Source organism: Ambystoma mexicanum, chromosome 2p (assembly GCF_040938575.1).
Source record: "Ambystoma mexicanum isolate Mex_15411 chromosome 2p, UKY_AmexF1_1, whole genome shotgun sequence".
Lineage (NCBI taxonomy): Eukaryota > Metazoa > Chordata > Amphibia > Caudata > Ambystomatidae > Ambystoma > Ambystoma mexicanum.
The window spans coordinates 1,038,320,908-1,038,335,998 of record NC_090923.1 but is presented as its reverse complement, the minus strand read 5'-3'; the positions used below and the strand labels follow the sequence as shown (position 1 = coordinate 1,038,335,998).

General features: G+C 48.1%; 1 protein-coding gene across 1 annotated transcript in view; it reads left to right on the top strand.

Annotated features, from left to right (window-relative positions):
* RIN1 (Ras and Rab interactor 1) overlaps positions 1 to 15,091 on the top strand; it is a 271,998-nt gene that overhangs the window by 129,290 nt on the left and 127,617 nt on the right. The window contains exon 3 of the mRNA XM_069644904.1: positions 3,745 to 3,925. Coding sequence (XP_069501005.1) covers positions 3,745 to 3,925 — 181 coding nt within the window. The remainder of the gene's footprint in view (positions 1 to 3,744; positions 3,926 to 15,091) is intronic.

Genomic DNA, 15,091 nt, shown 5'->3' with positions numbered 1-15,091 from the left:
GGAACATTTAAAAGTGGGAAAGAAGGGACCCAGGATTGTCTAACAAGTGGGGCCCGAAGCTAATGTACTTGGGCCCACCACAGTGGCATTAACATCTGTAGATGCCCACACCGTGCTGCTGAGCGGGCATTTGCAGATTTTGGGTGGGCCTTGCCCACTCAGGGTCCTACCCCCTCTACGCCTGCTGCAGGGGTTTCCACATGCAGGTGGATTACAGGTTTCACCCCCTCTGGTGGGGGGCATGGACCACTCCCAAACAGTGCTCAACAACACTGCTGCTTATCTAGCGCGGTCTGTTTTAATGCACTTGCACTGGTAGCTTCAGGTGTACCTGATGCTCTGTTAAAATGTGCTGCACCACTCCAAAGTACTTGGGTGATACATTTCACTTAGATAATTGGGTCCAAAACTCTCAGTTGGTCTGACACTGCAAGTGTACACTGTACCCGTCCAGCCCGGGACCCCAATGAGGAGCACATAGTACAATTGAGTTTCTGGAGATCAAATCTTTTGTAAATGAAAAGGTGGGGACAGAGAGTTATTATTTCTAAATATGTGTGAGCAAAGCAGAAGGCCTTAAAGTTGTTCAGTTGGCAGACTGGGCGCCAATGCATCCGGTTCAGGGCTGGGGAGAGGAACAACTGCAACCATGCGTCCTGCTGCGTTCTGATGGAACTGCATCCGAGTGATCAGATGCCTGGGGAGCACGAGCTACAGACCCCTAGAGTAAATCAGCGCAAAGGCGATAATATGGCGTTGGGTTTGGGGCAGATGAGGGAAAACACGCCACAAGACCCTGTCAGCGTCTGGAAACGATATCTGCTGGAAGATGGATTGACAGGCAGCACTTTAGCAGCGGACCCCCTGTTACTATGAGCTGAACTCCTGACCTCTGAATGCAGCTTGTGGTAAAATTCTCTCCACTGCTCTGCACTTTCAGCGTCAGTAGCAATTCCTTCCTAGGCTGATGCTCGAACTCCCCACTGCAAGGATGTCTGCTGGCCCAGGGAAAGTGCTGTGGGGAATACAACTTCCACTCAGCCCCACACTACTACTAAACCAGCAGTGATCCCTATCATAAAGGTGAAACAGGCACAGCCCAACAGGTGGGCCTCCTTCACCTCTTTGAGGCACTGCAGGACCGCAAGCAGACTATACTCCTCAGGAGGGATGTGAGCTAGCACAGAAGCAGTCCAAGCAGCAATAGTACAGCTGTACCAAAAAAAGGATGTCCAACAAGGGTCCTTTAAGAATAGGAGACTTTAATTAAACTCGAAATACGCACAACTAATAAAAACGAATGACCCACCCATGTAAGGAAAAACACAGAGAATACAGACATTGAAATAAAGAAGACAGGGATAGCAGCCAAACAGTTTTTGCAGCAAATGTTCCCGTTCAAGGTTTTGTCTTAAGAAAGTAGGGAATGGGGTCTTGAATGTCACTAGAGACCTATAGAGCAGGCCCAGGGGACAGAACAACTATCAGTACCTTTATTCTGGCTTTGCAGGCTTTTTGGTGTCGGAGCAGGAGTACAAGCGCTTTCGGCACATAGCCAGGGTTAAATCGGGGGATCTGTTGATATGATACATTGATGTGGTGTGGTTCGGCAGCTGTGATGACTTGTGGGTCGAAGGTGCTGGGAAATGATAAGGGGTGTTGGGTCAGCAGTGCTGGAAGACTTAGCGGCCTTGGATAAGGATAAGTGAGGGGTCGTCAATGATGAATGGGATCAACTGGCTAAATAAAGCATCATGGTTCTGCAGTAGTGATGGCTTTTAGCCCGAAGAAACTGGTTACCAGGTAGGCGATGTTAAGTTGGAGATGTTAGACGAATCTCAGATGCAGTGACAGCAGAGCTTCAGCATCGCTGTGAAGCAAAACACGGAAATGCAAGAGGCAGTCGAGCAACGACGACAAAAATGACTCCATTGATTTCCTTGCAGCAGCCTGGAAGTTATCCAACTCATTGTCAAAGTGGTTCAGAGATGCTGAAAAGAGACAGAGGTCCCTTCCTTGGTTCTTTGGTTGCCTGGGGGATCCTGTCCAGGGTTGCCAGGTGGGGTTACATGTTTTTATATTGAAATCCGTTTTAGTGAAAGCACATATCTCGAGGATTTTATAACTATGTGAATGCATTTTTTTGGGCCTCCAATCCCCCATTTAATACCACTAAAAACCTACCATACACATTTCCGAAAAAATGTAACCCTTTACCTAACTCCAAAATGCATTCAGTATGAAATACTTGAGATATGGGCATTAACTATAACAGATTCGATATAAAGACTGCATACCCGCCAGGGGATAGGTACGTCTTTTCTTCTGCACTTCCCAGCCAGGAAGGTGTTAGTGGGCACTTGGAGGGTTCTGTCACCTCTTGTGTGCAGAGTCCCTTATACCAGTGGTATCAGCTGAAGCAGATCCTGTTCAGCCAGCAGATCACCCCAAGTGTTCCCCATGGGTGGTTAAGGGAAACGGTTTGCTCTTTTCTTGGAGGTCTCTGTTTTAGCCTCTATGGCAGAGGGCTTTGGAGCAGACTGTACTCCAAACAGAGTTCCAGATGTAATCCCTCTGCTTCAGATATCCAAAGATGATTGAGTTAATGTGAGGTTCTCCCCTCCCCTTCTATAGGGGCAATACCACAGCATATTGGACCATTCCAAGCCTTCTGTAAAGGGCCAATCAGTGCTACTCTGACCAGAGTCCTTTGCTTTCTGATGTCATACTCCGAGTGCTCTTCTGCAAGACGTGGGGAGGGGCATATGAAGTTTTGGAGCCCTAGAAAACCCCAGAATGGTGGAACACCTTTCACTATGTAAAGTCCTCTTCTGCGCTACTCTAACGCCACCCCCTTCCTTTGTCTGTCTACTTGAGAGAGTCGTGTCTGTCTGAATGAAAGAGTCTCCAGGCACCCTGGTGGGAGCTGCCCATTTTGCTGGCAGGACTGCTTTTGGAGCAATGGTTTCTGAGCTAACCCACATGGGAGATTTGCTGTTCCCTGGAGAAGGAGGCCAGCCTTCTCAGGGGGATCAAAAGGAGGGTTTCCTAGACTGAACCGAAATGGTTGTAGACAACAGAATATATATAAGGCTCTTTCAGGAATGCTTTTGGACTTTATCATTGTATAGGCCTCTGAGTCACCATGTCAAAACAGACAAGGCTTATATTTAGATATTAATCTTCCAGTAGACCCAGGGATCACAATATAATCTAAGATAATTTAGGTCGGGGATGCTCGCGGTTAATGGAAGACCCCTCCGTGTTGGAAAATAGGCTCCAACAGGTTGTTTACTTCAATTCACATGCTTTGTATGACTGCCATGTTGCTAAACTACATGTTAGTTTCAGGCTTTCTCAGTAGGCAGTTTCAGCAGAGATACGTGTGTGCACTTATCTGTTTTAAGCATTATTTTTTAAACACAGAGCGCGGTTTAAAAGTGAGACTGTGCAGCAGATCTAACTTTCATGGCTGAAGCCATTACTACAGCTCCTTACAATCTGCGGATGGCATTCTGTCACAGTATGATCTTACGTTTTATCGGACCAAGATTAAGCTCTCGAATGGCCCTCTGGCGGTGACATTCGATGCAACCTCCTATAGTTGCCTTATTGTAGCACTGGCCCTGACTACAAGCAAAAGCTCTACAGCCTCTGCTGCATTTCCAACCTCTCCCCACCCTGTGCATTTGTGATTGGAAATGGTAAAATTGATTGACACCTGCCTGTCTGTTCCTTCTACAGGGCAAAGACGGATCCTGTCTACGACTACCCTGACACCTGTTCCCCTTGCCGGCCAGTCCCGAGGGGGTCTTTGAAGCATGTCCGTGTGCTAGACCGCCTCCTCCTTACTCAGACTGTCTGGCTTCAACTGACCGTGAATTCTGCCACCGCGCTTCACATCCTGCAGCGGGAGCCCCCAGGGGTAGGTATGGCCTTCTTGTCTGTTCATTGTGTCATGGGTGTGATGGGAGCCTTAAGGAGTCCTCTAGATGGGGAATCACCTGCTTCAGAGAACCTATTACAAGTCTTGTACTTATCACCTGCAAGAAACTGTATACTCTTGGAGTAGCTGGTCATCCCCCAACTGATCCAACACATAGAATCTGTTGGTTGTCTCCAGATTCATCAGAGGCAAGGAAACTGCTCTACTGAACATCCGTGAAGACTTGATCTCAAACCTCAACTCCAACCCTCCATCCGTTCTTATCCTTCTTGATCTTTCCACTGCCTTCGACACGGTCAGTCATGCCATCCTGACTAATCAACTCTGTGACACCCTTGGCATCACAGGCCTGGCACTTAACTGGCTGAACCCTTTCCTCTCCGACCATGCTTCCCAGATTCAACTGGGTCCTTTTCTCTCCCCTATCATACTCACCACCTGCGGCGTCTCTCAGGGCTCTATCCTATCGCTGTGGCTCTTCAACATCTATCTTGCACCTCTGGCCCAACTGATATCCTCCTTCTCTGCTCATTTCCAGTGTTATGCTGACGACATTCAGTTCTCCTTTAAGCTTCCCTCTACTGTATCCTCTTCCTCCGCTTTCATCCCTGTCTCGCTGCTATTCAGGCATGGTGTGGTGCCAATGATCTCTGCCTTAATGCCAGTAAGACTGAGATCCTTCTCATTGGGACCCCTGCTCCCTCCTCCACTCCTACCCTATGGCCACCCTCTATGCCCCCCTCAACCCCTTGTGAGGCAAAAAAACTTGGTGTCATCTTTGACTCCTCTCTCTCCTTCTCTCCTCACATTGCGTACCTTGCCAAGAAGGCCCATTATCAGCTGCACCTCCTCCGAGGCATTCTCCCTTTAGTCACCTTCCCCCAGAAACTCACTGTCTCCAGAGCTCTGGTCCCGGCTAGGATGGACTACTGCAATAGCCTCCTCCTCAATCTGCCTTTATCCTCCCTTCGACCCCTTCAACTAATCCAGATAGGAGTGCAAGACTTATCCTTGGCCTCAAGCCCAGGGACCACATATTTACAGCCCTAACATCTCTCCACTGGCTCCCAGTTGCTGCTAGGATCCAATTCAAGACCCTCTGCATCATCCACAAGGCTTTCTGGGGCCTGGGACGCCCCCTATACCGAATATCTCTCTCCCTATATAACTCCCTGCTAGAGACGTTTGGTCATCTAGCTACAACTCTCTGCAGATCAGATGCTTTGCTAAGCAGAGAGTGGGGGGTAGATCTCCCTCCTCTGCAGGAGCCTCCCTCTGGAATGGTTGCCTTGCCCCTCGCAGGCTTGCGCCAGATCTCCTTAAGTTCCAGAAGCTCCTCAAGACCCTCCTTTTCTCTACTTCCTTCCCTCTCCCCTCCAACCCTCCTGTCAGCCACAGTGACTGGCTGCCTGGTTCCCTCTGAGTGCTACAGGACACCGTACCCCCATTCCGCTTCCTCGCACTTAGCATGCCCTCCCCACCTGCACCCCATGCAACTCCCTGGCACCTTCCCTCCTGACCTCTCCTTAGCACTCGCCTAACCCCTGTTTCCCCCCTCACTTGCACTCTCTCCTCTTTACCCTGCACTCCCCCCTCGCCCTTCTTGTTACTGCACTTGCACAATCCAAATGTCACAAGCCTAGTAGGACCGTTATTGTTATCTTTCTCCCCTGTTAGCCAATTCCTTTTTTGTCTTGTGGCGCATTGAAACACTATTTGTTTTATATGCGCCTTACAAATAACCAATAAAATAAAAAATACCAATGTTTTGCTGAGGTTTTCCATCGAAAAAGCTCATCAACCTATAGAGAGGGAGTAAGGGGATAAAAGGGGTAGGGATGGGGGTTTGTGTAGGTTATAAAATATAGGGAAGCAGGGCCAGCGATTCATGACAACAGCACATCTACCAAGATGTATCGCCCTGTGAAGATCTGCTCAGGAAGGATGTCTTTAAAATAAAATAAAAAAAATGCCTAAAGCGCACAGGATCGCTGGATCTGCAGCGCCCGCCGAGCAGATGGCAAAGAAACGGCAACAGCTGGGCACGCGCTGTTTCCCAAACACTCGCTTTGCTTGCAGACTTTTTCTCTCAAAAGCTTAACACCCCGAGCGCTTGATGTGCTGTGAGATGAAAATAACTTACTTAGGTGAGGGATCAATAAATGCAGCTAGCAGCAGCAAAGAGCTCGCGCCTCAATCGGCTGCTGCCCCAATTCACATCCGGCTACACGTCACACTAAAACTCCAAACCGCTGATACTGGCTTAAAAACAAGGTGAATGTAGAATGCCAGGCTGTGAAGTCCACCTTTCACCCTGGTGGGCCAAGCTTACTTGCTCCACCCTCCACTTTAGTAATCAGAATCCGCAAACACAGAGCTTATTTTGAGCTTGTGCTATGCAATGGGCTCGAACGGAGAGTCAGAGATCCTTCTAAATGAGACTCCTGCACCCTGTTTCCCTCCCACCCTCTGGCCGCCCTCCTTGGCCCCTCTACCCTCACCATACTGTGAGGCCAAAAACCTTGGGGTTATCTTCGACTCCTCTCTCTCCTTCACCCCTCGCATCTTGGACCTTGACAAGAATGCCCACTTCCAGCTCCACCTCCTCAAAGGCATTCTCTGTTTCCTCACCTTCCCCCAGAAGCTCAATGTCTCTAGAGCTCTGGTCCTCTCTAGGCTGGATTACTGTAATGGCCTCTTCCTCTACCTCCCCCTTTGCTCCATACGCCCCCATCAACGAATCCAGAAAAAGGCTGCAAGAGTTATCCTTGGCCTCAGGCCCAGGGACCATATCTCTCCAGCCCTAAAATCTCTCCACTGGCTCCCAGCAGGGGAGCCGACTTATGAAATTCCCGGGGGGTGCCCAAATATAGGAAGTGACATCCCCAGCAGCTATATGACCGCATTTGCATGTATTCGCTAACTTGGTGCAAGGGTGGGCGGGTGGGGCTCAGAACAGTGGACACATTGGCTAGCATGTACTGCTTATACTAAAGTCAAGTAAGAAGGAGGTTTAAACCTTCCAGTTGCATTCCAGTAGGCCATCACTGCCCCTACTCCACCCCTCTATAATCATCCAGGTTGTAGTAGCCCTCCAAAGGCAGAGCAACACAACTAGGATGGGAGAACGAAATTCCATCCCTTCCTGTGAGTGTGTCAAACCTCAGAGCAAAGACTGTGCGGGTGCCTCCTACCTTGGGGCACAATCTCACTAATTTGGTGCAAATCTCAAATGTGGGTGCATGGGAATCCCCTGCGTGTGTCTGGGCTGCAGACCCCGGATCACATGCTCACTTCTTCAGTGTGAAACTCTGGCCAAGGCTCTTTGGGCAAGCATTCAGGATGGGTTTCACACCTTTAAACAGTGTGATATATTGAGTGGGCACCTCACTCCTTGGAGCATAGTATCACCCGTTGTTGGTAATCTCACAACTGAACGTACAGTTTCACTCTTGGTCATCTCAGTGATCCCATGTATATTAATGGAGTCAGTTTCCCATCTGGGAAGACAATTATATTTCTGTTAAAACACTCTGAATTCTCACTCCAGTTTTCTCGATCTATAGATCCATACCATATTTATTCAATCTGTGTGCAGGGGTGATAACTTTTGTCTGAGAGCACTCATTCTTTCATTCAGGAGAGATAAAGGGTAACAACCCCCTGTATGTGGGATCAGGCGAATTTTGCCCCATGGCTCTCACTCCAGAAAGAGTGAGCAGGTTTTAAGACCCTTCCGATTCCGCTATCCTACAGGCTCGAGCCTTCTATCCCTTGCCCCATCACGGCTTCCAACATTCTGAGCAGCAGCTATTGTACAGCAGGCAGCTCGGGACATGCCTGTTGCCAATTGAATGTAGCCAGATCTACTATTTAGACACTGGGAGAGCGCCATGAACCCACATTGGTGGGGAAGAAACACTCAACATACAGAACACAATGGTAAAGTGTTGCAGTCCTGCTGAGAAATGACAATTCGGTCTGTTTAAATGTGAAGCAGAGTGGCTGAGAAGCACACGCACTGTGCCATTAAAAATAAAGCAGCTGTGGTGGGTGGAAGTGCTGCTGCTGCTGTGGCATCAAGAGTATGCAATTCCATGCGGGGTAGTGTTGGTCATTTCCTATTGAAGTATGGCAGCCCTATTGAGAAGTGCCATTAAAAGTGAAGCTGTCCAGTAGGCTGGCTCAGTGCTGCCCCATAAAAGGTCTAGAAGCCTCTCTGAGAAGTGGCAGTACTGGCCAAACGGTTAGAAGTGTAGTATTTTCACATTAACTATGCTTAAGCACTTTGGGTTATTGAATAGTGCTGCTACATTTTGAGTAATTCCATCCCTTTAAATATATTAGCTCTTGCAGTGTGAGTTATTCTGATGATGATGGAGATGATGTTAGACTTGCTCAATAGTTCTGGTTTTGTATTATTAAATGTATGTCAGATCTTCAGAGTCTCGGGAGGATGGCTCAGGGGGTGCTCGCCTTGGAAGCAAGACGGCATGGAGCAACACAGGTTCGATCCCTCGGTTCGCGCAACACAGGTTCGATCCCTCGGTCCACGCTTAGAAACCTGTGGTTTGGGGTTTGTATTGTGCATGGGCGGGGGCGTGGCGCTTTGCATCTGTGCCTCCATTTCTAAAAATTGTTTTGGGTTAGGTGTACTTCTACATCTGTGCACCCCTCTTGCCAAGATGGGTGCACAGATGTACACAAACATCCAACCCAAAAAGATTTTTAGAAATTGAGGGACAGACTTGCTGTGCATCTGTGCCTCCATTCCTAAAAATCGTTTTGGGTTGGGTCTACCTCTACATCGGTGCACCCAACCCAAAAGATTTTTAGAAATTGAGGGACAGACTTGCTATGCATCTGTGCCTCAATTTCTAAAAATCGTTTTGGGTTGGGTGTACCTCTACATCTGTGCACCCCTCTTACCAAGAGGGGTACACAGATGTACAAATACACCCAACCGAAAACGATTTTTAGAAATTGAGGGACAGATTTTGCTTGGCATCTGTGCCTCGATTTCTAAAAATTGCTTTGGGTTGGGTGTACCTCTACATCTGTGTACCCGGGCGCACAGATGTAGAAGTATACCCAAACCAAAACGATTTTTAGAAAATGAGGGACAGATGCAAAATAAGAGCCTCTTGCTTTCCATCCGTCCCTCAATTTTTAAACATTGTTTTTTACCTGGCTTTTACCCGGGCCACCAGAGAGAGACACAGTATGGATGGAACAAAGGGCCATCCATACTGCGTCTCTTCTCTCTCCCGGGGGGGAGGTGGGGGCTCAGCCCCAACTTCATTCTGCCGACGGGTGCCCGGGCCCCGGAGCACCCGCGTACTCGCCGCCCCTGGCTCCCAGTGGCTGCAAGGACCAAATTCGATATCCTCTGCATCATTCACAAGGCCTTCTGGGGCCTGGGACCACACTATCTCCAACTTTTCCTTCCTAAATACTGCCTGCTAGAGCCCAACACTCCTCTAACTCCAACTCTCTTCTTGTTTGTTAAACGCTTCTCCAAACAGAGAGTGGGAGGCAGGTCCCTCTCTTCGGCTGGTGCCTCTCTTTGTAACAGCCTCCCTGATCCTCTCAGACTCCTTAAGTTCCGGAAACATTTCCTTTCCCTGCTAATCATCCCATTGCCACTGAGAGTAGTGGCCTGGTCCTTATGAACCTCACAGATTACCGGGCCCTGTACCTAGTCGACACAGGCATCCTCCCCCTTCAGCACTGCCCTTGCTGGCCCCCTGCTTTGCAGCTGTGCATCCCACCCTTGGGATTCCTCCACCCTAGCACTTAGCCAGTGGCCTCCCACACTGGCACCCTTTGGCACGTATTTTCAGGGCTCCCACGAGCACTTGCCCATCGCTTGCTCCCCCCTCCCTTCCTTATCTCCTGCATTTCTCTTCACTGCACTTGCACATCCAAAAGCCACAAGGCCTAGTAGGACCACGATTGTAAATTTATTGTTTTTGCCACTGTTATTTACTCCCCTTGCTCCCACCCCACTTGTGCCTTGTGTCGCCTGGAAACACCATTTTGTTGTTTAGGCACCTAACAAATGCTCAATAAATGAATAAATAAATAAAGGAATATTCTAGGAGTTGCACAGCAGCAACCATGCCATGCATTTGCACTAAGAGGAATCTAAAATGGTTCCATCGGTTTTTACCACACATGTTTTTGCCCAATGTGCAGAGGGATTGCCTGGACATCCTGAGGCAACAGTGTAGCATTCTCTGCAGTGTTGGTTCAAGGTCCAGCTCGGCACAAGTGCTCGCAGGCCAGAGATTGTAGGGGGAGTATGTAACCAGCCCCACTAGCAACATTTGCGTTACTGGCACGTGCAGTGAAGTTGGCACCCTTGCGAGATCGGCTGGGAATGGTGCACAGAAAAGGGGCAGATGTTCCTATGTTCCTAGGCCCAGGTTAAGAGCTTTTCTATAAGTAGAATAAGTAATTGTGCAGGGCTTTTGTAAGGGAAGTCTGCACTGCTGATCCCTGTGCTGGACCAGTGGTTGCGGTTTATTACGCAGTCACATTCAACTCAGGGAGTTCCTTTGCCCCCAATGAATGTGGCGCACAACAAATCACTATGATTTTGATTCAGGTTCGATTTGGCAAGGCCTCCAACCTGTCTTGCACCCAACCCCAACAAATACCCAGTTCCACAATGGACTAGGAACCAGGCCGGTGTGTAGTAAGAATACAGATTTATTAATTTATTTAAACACAATTTGACAAACAGACTAACATCAGCCACCAGTGTTATGGCAACACAAGAACAAAAAGGCACCAACAATACAGAAAAATAACAATTCAAGACACAAAGTGATTGCTGATTTGGTTATAATACTTTTCTCCCAGCAACCCCCACCGTCCAAAACATTAATAGGATTTGACCCCTCTGATTTGAAGGTCAGTGGCAGAGAGTGGGAACACAATGGGAAAATCGTTTTGGGATTCTGGTCACAGATGCAACATGAAGGAAAGAAAAGCAATGGGAAAATTTGTTTTGCCACATCTAAAAAGAACAGGAAGGGCTTTGTGGTTTTGAACAGAGCACAATGGGAACAAAGGGCAATTTATTTTCTTTTTTTACCATACATGCTAAAGAAATACCAGGCTTCACACTTCCGATTTAAAATTAAGGGAATCAATGGGGAATTTCGCTTTGCACCCTACACACTCGCGTGTGTGGAAACATGGTTTTGGGATTAATTCTTTTGACAGATCTTTATGCCTATACCAGCTCAAAACACACTGGGAAGAGCTTGTTAATTTCGAATACCAACAAAACACATCCCTTGATTTCTATAGAGGAGTTCATTGATTTACTTTAATTAAATATGCTAAGGCTCAACACAGACAAACAAGATATTTTGCTATGGGGAAATAACTAAAACAATGCTTGAAAATGCAGGGCCTACACAATCTATGGCTTTGTGGATAGTTGTACTTACAGGAGAGGCCTTGGAATGATCATCAGGGAACAGCAGGGCACCTCTGGGACAGCAAGGGTGTCACTCAAGGATAGTCTCCTCTGAATCCTCCAAGGCCGTCCCAGTCAGCTTCTATATCTCCTGGTTTCTGTCTCCAGTGTAAGATTTGGGGCCTCTCTGCTTGGATGTTTCTTGCAAGAGTTCAGCAGCATGTTGCCTCCCAGAATAAGTGAAAAAGTCCAGTTATAATGCAAACTTGTCCACTTAGAGGGCAAATTACTTCACAAACTTGTCATGATTCCCGCAAAAGGGATTGGTTAGTTTTCTCTACCGGCCTGCCACCTGTGTGCTAATCTGACAAGGAGATGAGTGGTGTGAGTTAGGACAGCTGTGGATGAGAAAGCTTCATCATCCCAATTTGACAGGTGGGTTCGGCATGTTCAAAACTCTAAAAATCTATCAAAATGGCAAGTACCCTAATTCTTCAAATCTTTACATGCATGACTATATTTTTAAGAACTACATTTTAAGGCAAATCAGATGATGTGAATCTGAACTCGGCACACCCTTCCTATGCAGGGATATGTTGTTTCTTAATTTACTGAGGAGCCGTAGCTCAGTATATTGTCTGAAAAATATGTCACTTCATAGTTCTCTTGTTAATTTTGTCCTTCACTCTCGCACCAACTTCCACATCCCTCTGAATCAAGGAAATGACCAAATCACATTTTTATTATAATAACTTTAGTTATGTTTATCACACCAAAATAGTTTTGGCATGGTTCAAAGGGGGTTACTGTTACCTTTTAATACAAGTCTGGAATGACCATTGTGGCATATACACTGCCCTTTTTATGCAATCATTTGTATTTTTCTATTAACTGAACGGCACATGTTTTCTTTATTCGCTTTCAATTTCATTTTCCATTGAACATGGGATCAGCCAGAGGCTGGCTCATGTTTATGTTTGCCCCTCCCTTCATGGCCTATAATGGCCTTGGCAGCAACACTAATGGACATTTTACGGGAATTGTGATCTCAAGGTCACTTCTGCTGAAAGAATAGACATGATAGGTCCCATGTCTGACATCACCATTTCTGTGCTGGCCGTAAACTTCAATGGGCATTTATAAATCACTCTGGCCCCTTTATTGCTGGCATTCAGGGGCTATATTTCACCCCACACAGTTCTGTGATAAACCGTTGCACTGCTTATGCTGTACCTGTTCTGTGGGAGGGAAGCGTGTCCTGCTTCCTGTGATGTACCTTCTTTGTGGGATGGACATGTGTGTCGTGGGTGTTATGCAGGAAGGAGCAGAGATTAAATTGATACTGCCTGCGATGTACCAAAGTCTCGTACTGATTTTTGCAGTGCTGTGCCTATTCTTTTTGTGAGAAGCTTGCACTCCCATTGCCTGTACGGGTCATGTTGTAGGAGGGAAGCTTGCACTGCTGCTATCTGTGCTGTGCCTGTTCTCAGGGTAGGTACTTTTCAAGCTGTACCTGTTGTGCAAAGGAAGCTTGCACTGCTACTAGCTCTAGGATAGGTGTAATGTAAGATGGACACTGACACTGCTGCTTAGGCTGTACCTGTTTTGTGTGTGAGGGAAGCTTACACTGCTAATAACTCGTGCAATCTCAGATGGGTGTTGACACTGCTGCTGCCTGTGCTGGGAAGCTTACACTGCTAATAACCCTAAGATGGGTCTAATGTGCGATGGACGCTGACACTGCTGCTGCCTGTGCTGTACTTGTTTTGTGTGTGAGGGAAGCTTACACTGCTAATAACTCGTGCAATCTCAGATGGGTGTTGACACTGCTGCTGCCTGTGCTGGGAAGCTTGCACTGCTAATAACCCTAAGATGGGTGTAATTTGAGATGGACGCTGACACTGCTACAGCCTGTGCTGTAACTGTTTTGTGTGAGTTTGTACGGCTGCTTCCTGTGCTTTACCTGTTCATTGCTGCCTGCGCAAAACCTAGCATGGCAATGTGGAAACTGCCCTTCCTGTTTCCTAGGGACAGTGTGGAAGCTGGCTTAGTGCGTAACTAGGCATTGCAGTAGCTTGCAATGTGAGGCCGGACCTGGTCTTATGATATGATGTTGTTTCTGGCATATGAACCTACCCGAGCACGGGGGGCCCACTTCAGCTTGCACCCAGGACCACCTATACACCACATTGATTGCGTTCCATTTGATCGGCATGGATCCTTGTGGGAGGGGCTGAAGCTGATCCCCATACCCCTCACCCCACCATCCAAATCAAACAGGAAACCTGGACAGACTTCCCTGGCCAATCGGAGGTGCACGATTCTGTGGCAAACATACGCCTTGTACGTAGAACAGTTTGCTTTTGTAAATCATCTCCAGCACTGTGACGCAGTTTGGACCGGCGTGGACGCGCCAATAAATGATTATGTATAAGTAACATTTTCCCCCCCTCGCCCTCCCCCCCTCCCCAGCCTTGGCTTCCCTCTGGGGTAGTAGAGCCACTTCTGTCTCAAGCTCCCCTTTATTTCCTCAGATCAGAAGTCTGGTCGTCTGGCTATGCGTCGCATTGACGGTCGCGGTGACTCAGGGGGGCCGGATGGGCCTGCTGGGTAACCAAGTGTTTTGAGTCGTGGGTTTGCCTAATTCAGAAGTGAGTCATGCCTCCGGTGGGAATTCACTCCCCCTGCGAGGAACGCTTGAAAAGGGGAAGTGGTTCTGTCATACTTCTCTTCCCCGAAGCCCCCCAACTTCCTTTGATCACTCTTTCTCTTCCCACAAACACAATAGCTAAGGCCACAGCTGGCTGCAGTGAGTCCACCGGGGCCACGATTCTGATGCAGCCTATCGTGCGTGGGATACAGAGCCGCGTGCTGCTCAAGCCTCTATGATTGGTCCTGGGTCGCACCGATTCCACAGTTTCCCTTAAACGTGTCTCCCTCCTGGGTTAGGCTAGCGCAATGCGCACCCTTCAGAATACAAACGAATGCACGTTTACTTTAACTGTCTTCCGCACGGATGCATACTTGTAAAGCAAGTCTTTAAAGAAAGTTCGGGATCTGCTATCTCATGGTGAGTGTGCTTTAGCTATGATGCTATGCGGGTGCGAGGGTGATGACTCGTATCTCTTAGCGAAAGGGAGGCCTGGCAAAGGTCAGCACCACCATTAAGGAGGAATAGGTCTGGTGCAGCCCCGGCCATTCACCCCTTTAATTAAGAGATGCAGGGATCACTCTGACGAGGGTGCCGCACCACCGTTGAGGAAGACACGCCCTTTTTTTAGAAAGCCTAAAGGTCTCGCGCATGAGCGAAACCTTCAGGATTTATATTTAAAAAAAGGGCTTGGCGTCTAGCAGCCTCAGTGAATGGGGCTAGCAGGGGCCTTTAGGGATCCCCGGCAGCTCCCCGTCTCAGACAGATTTTTCAGAAACTGCTGGGGATCTGCCCCACCCTGCCCCAGCCCACTTGAAGCCCTCATACTTCCACCACAAGGGGAAAAGGGAAAAAAAACGAGACCTCCACCTGGGGTGCAGAGGCAGTGAACTGAGAGGGGGAAACTAAGGACAACGGTGGTGGTAACTGGACTAAAGCAGGTGGTGGGGTGGATTTGCTAAACATATTGGGGGTGTAGAATTGGAAAGGGTGAAAAAAGGAAACCAGAGCAGCAGAGAAGGCTATAGCCAAGAGCAGGAGAAAAGGACCGGGAGGAAAGAAA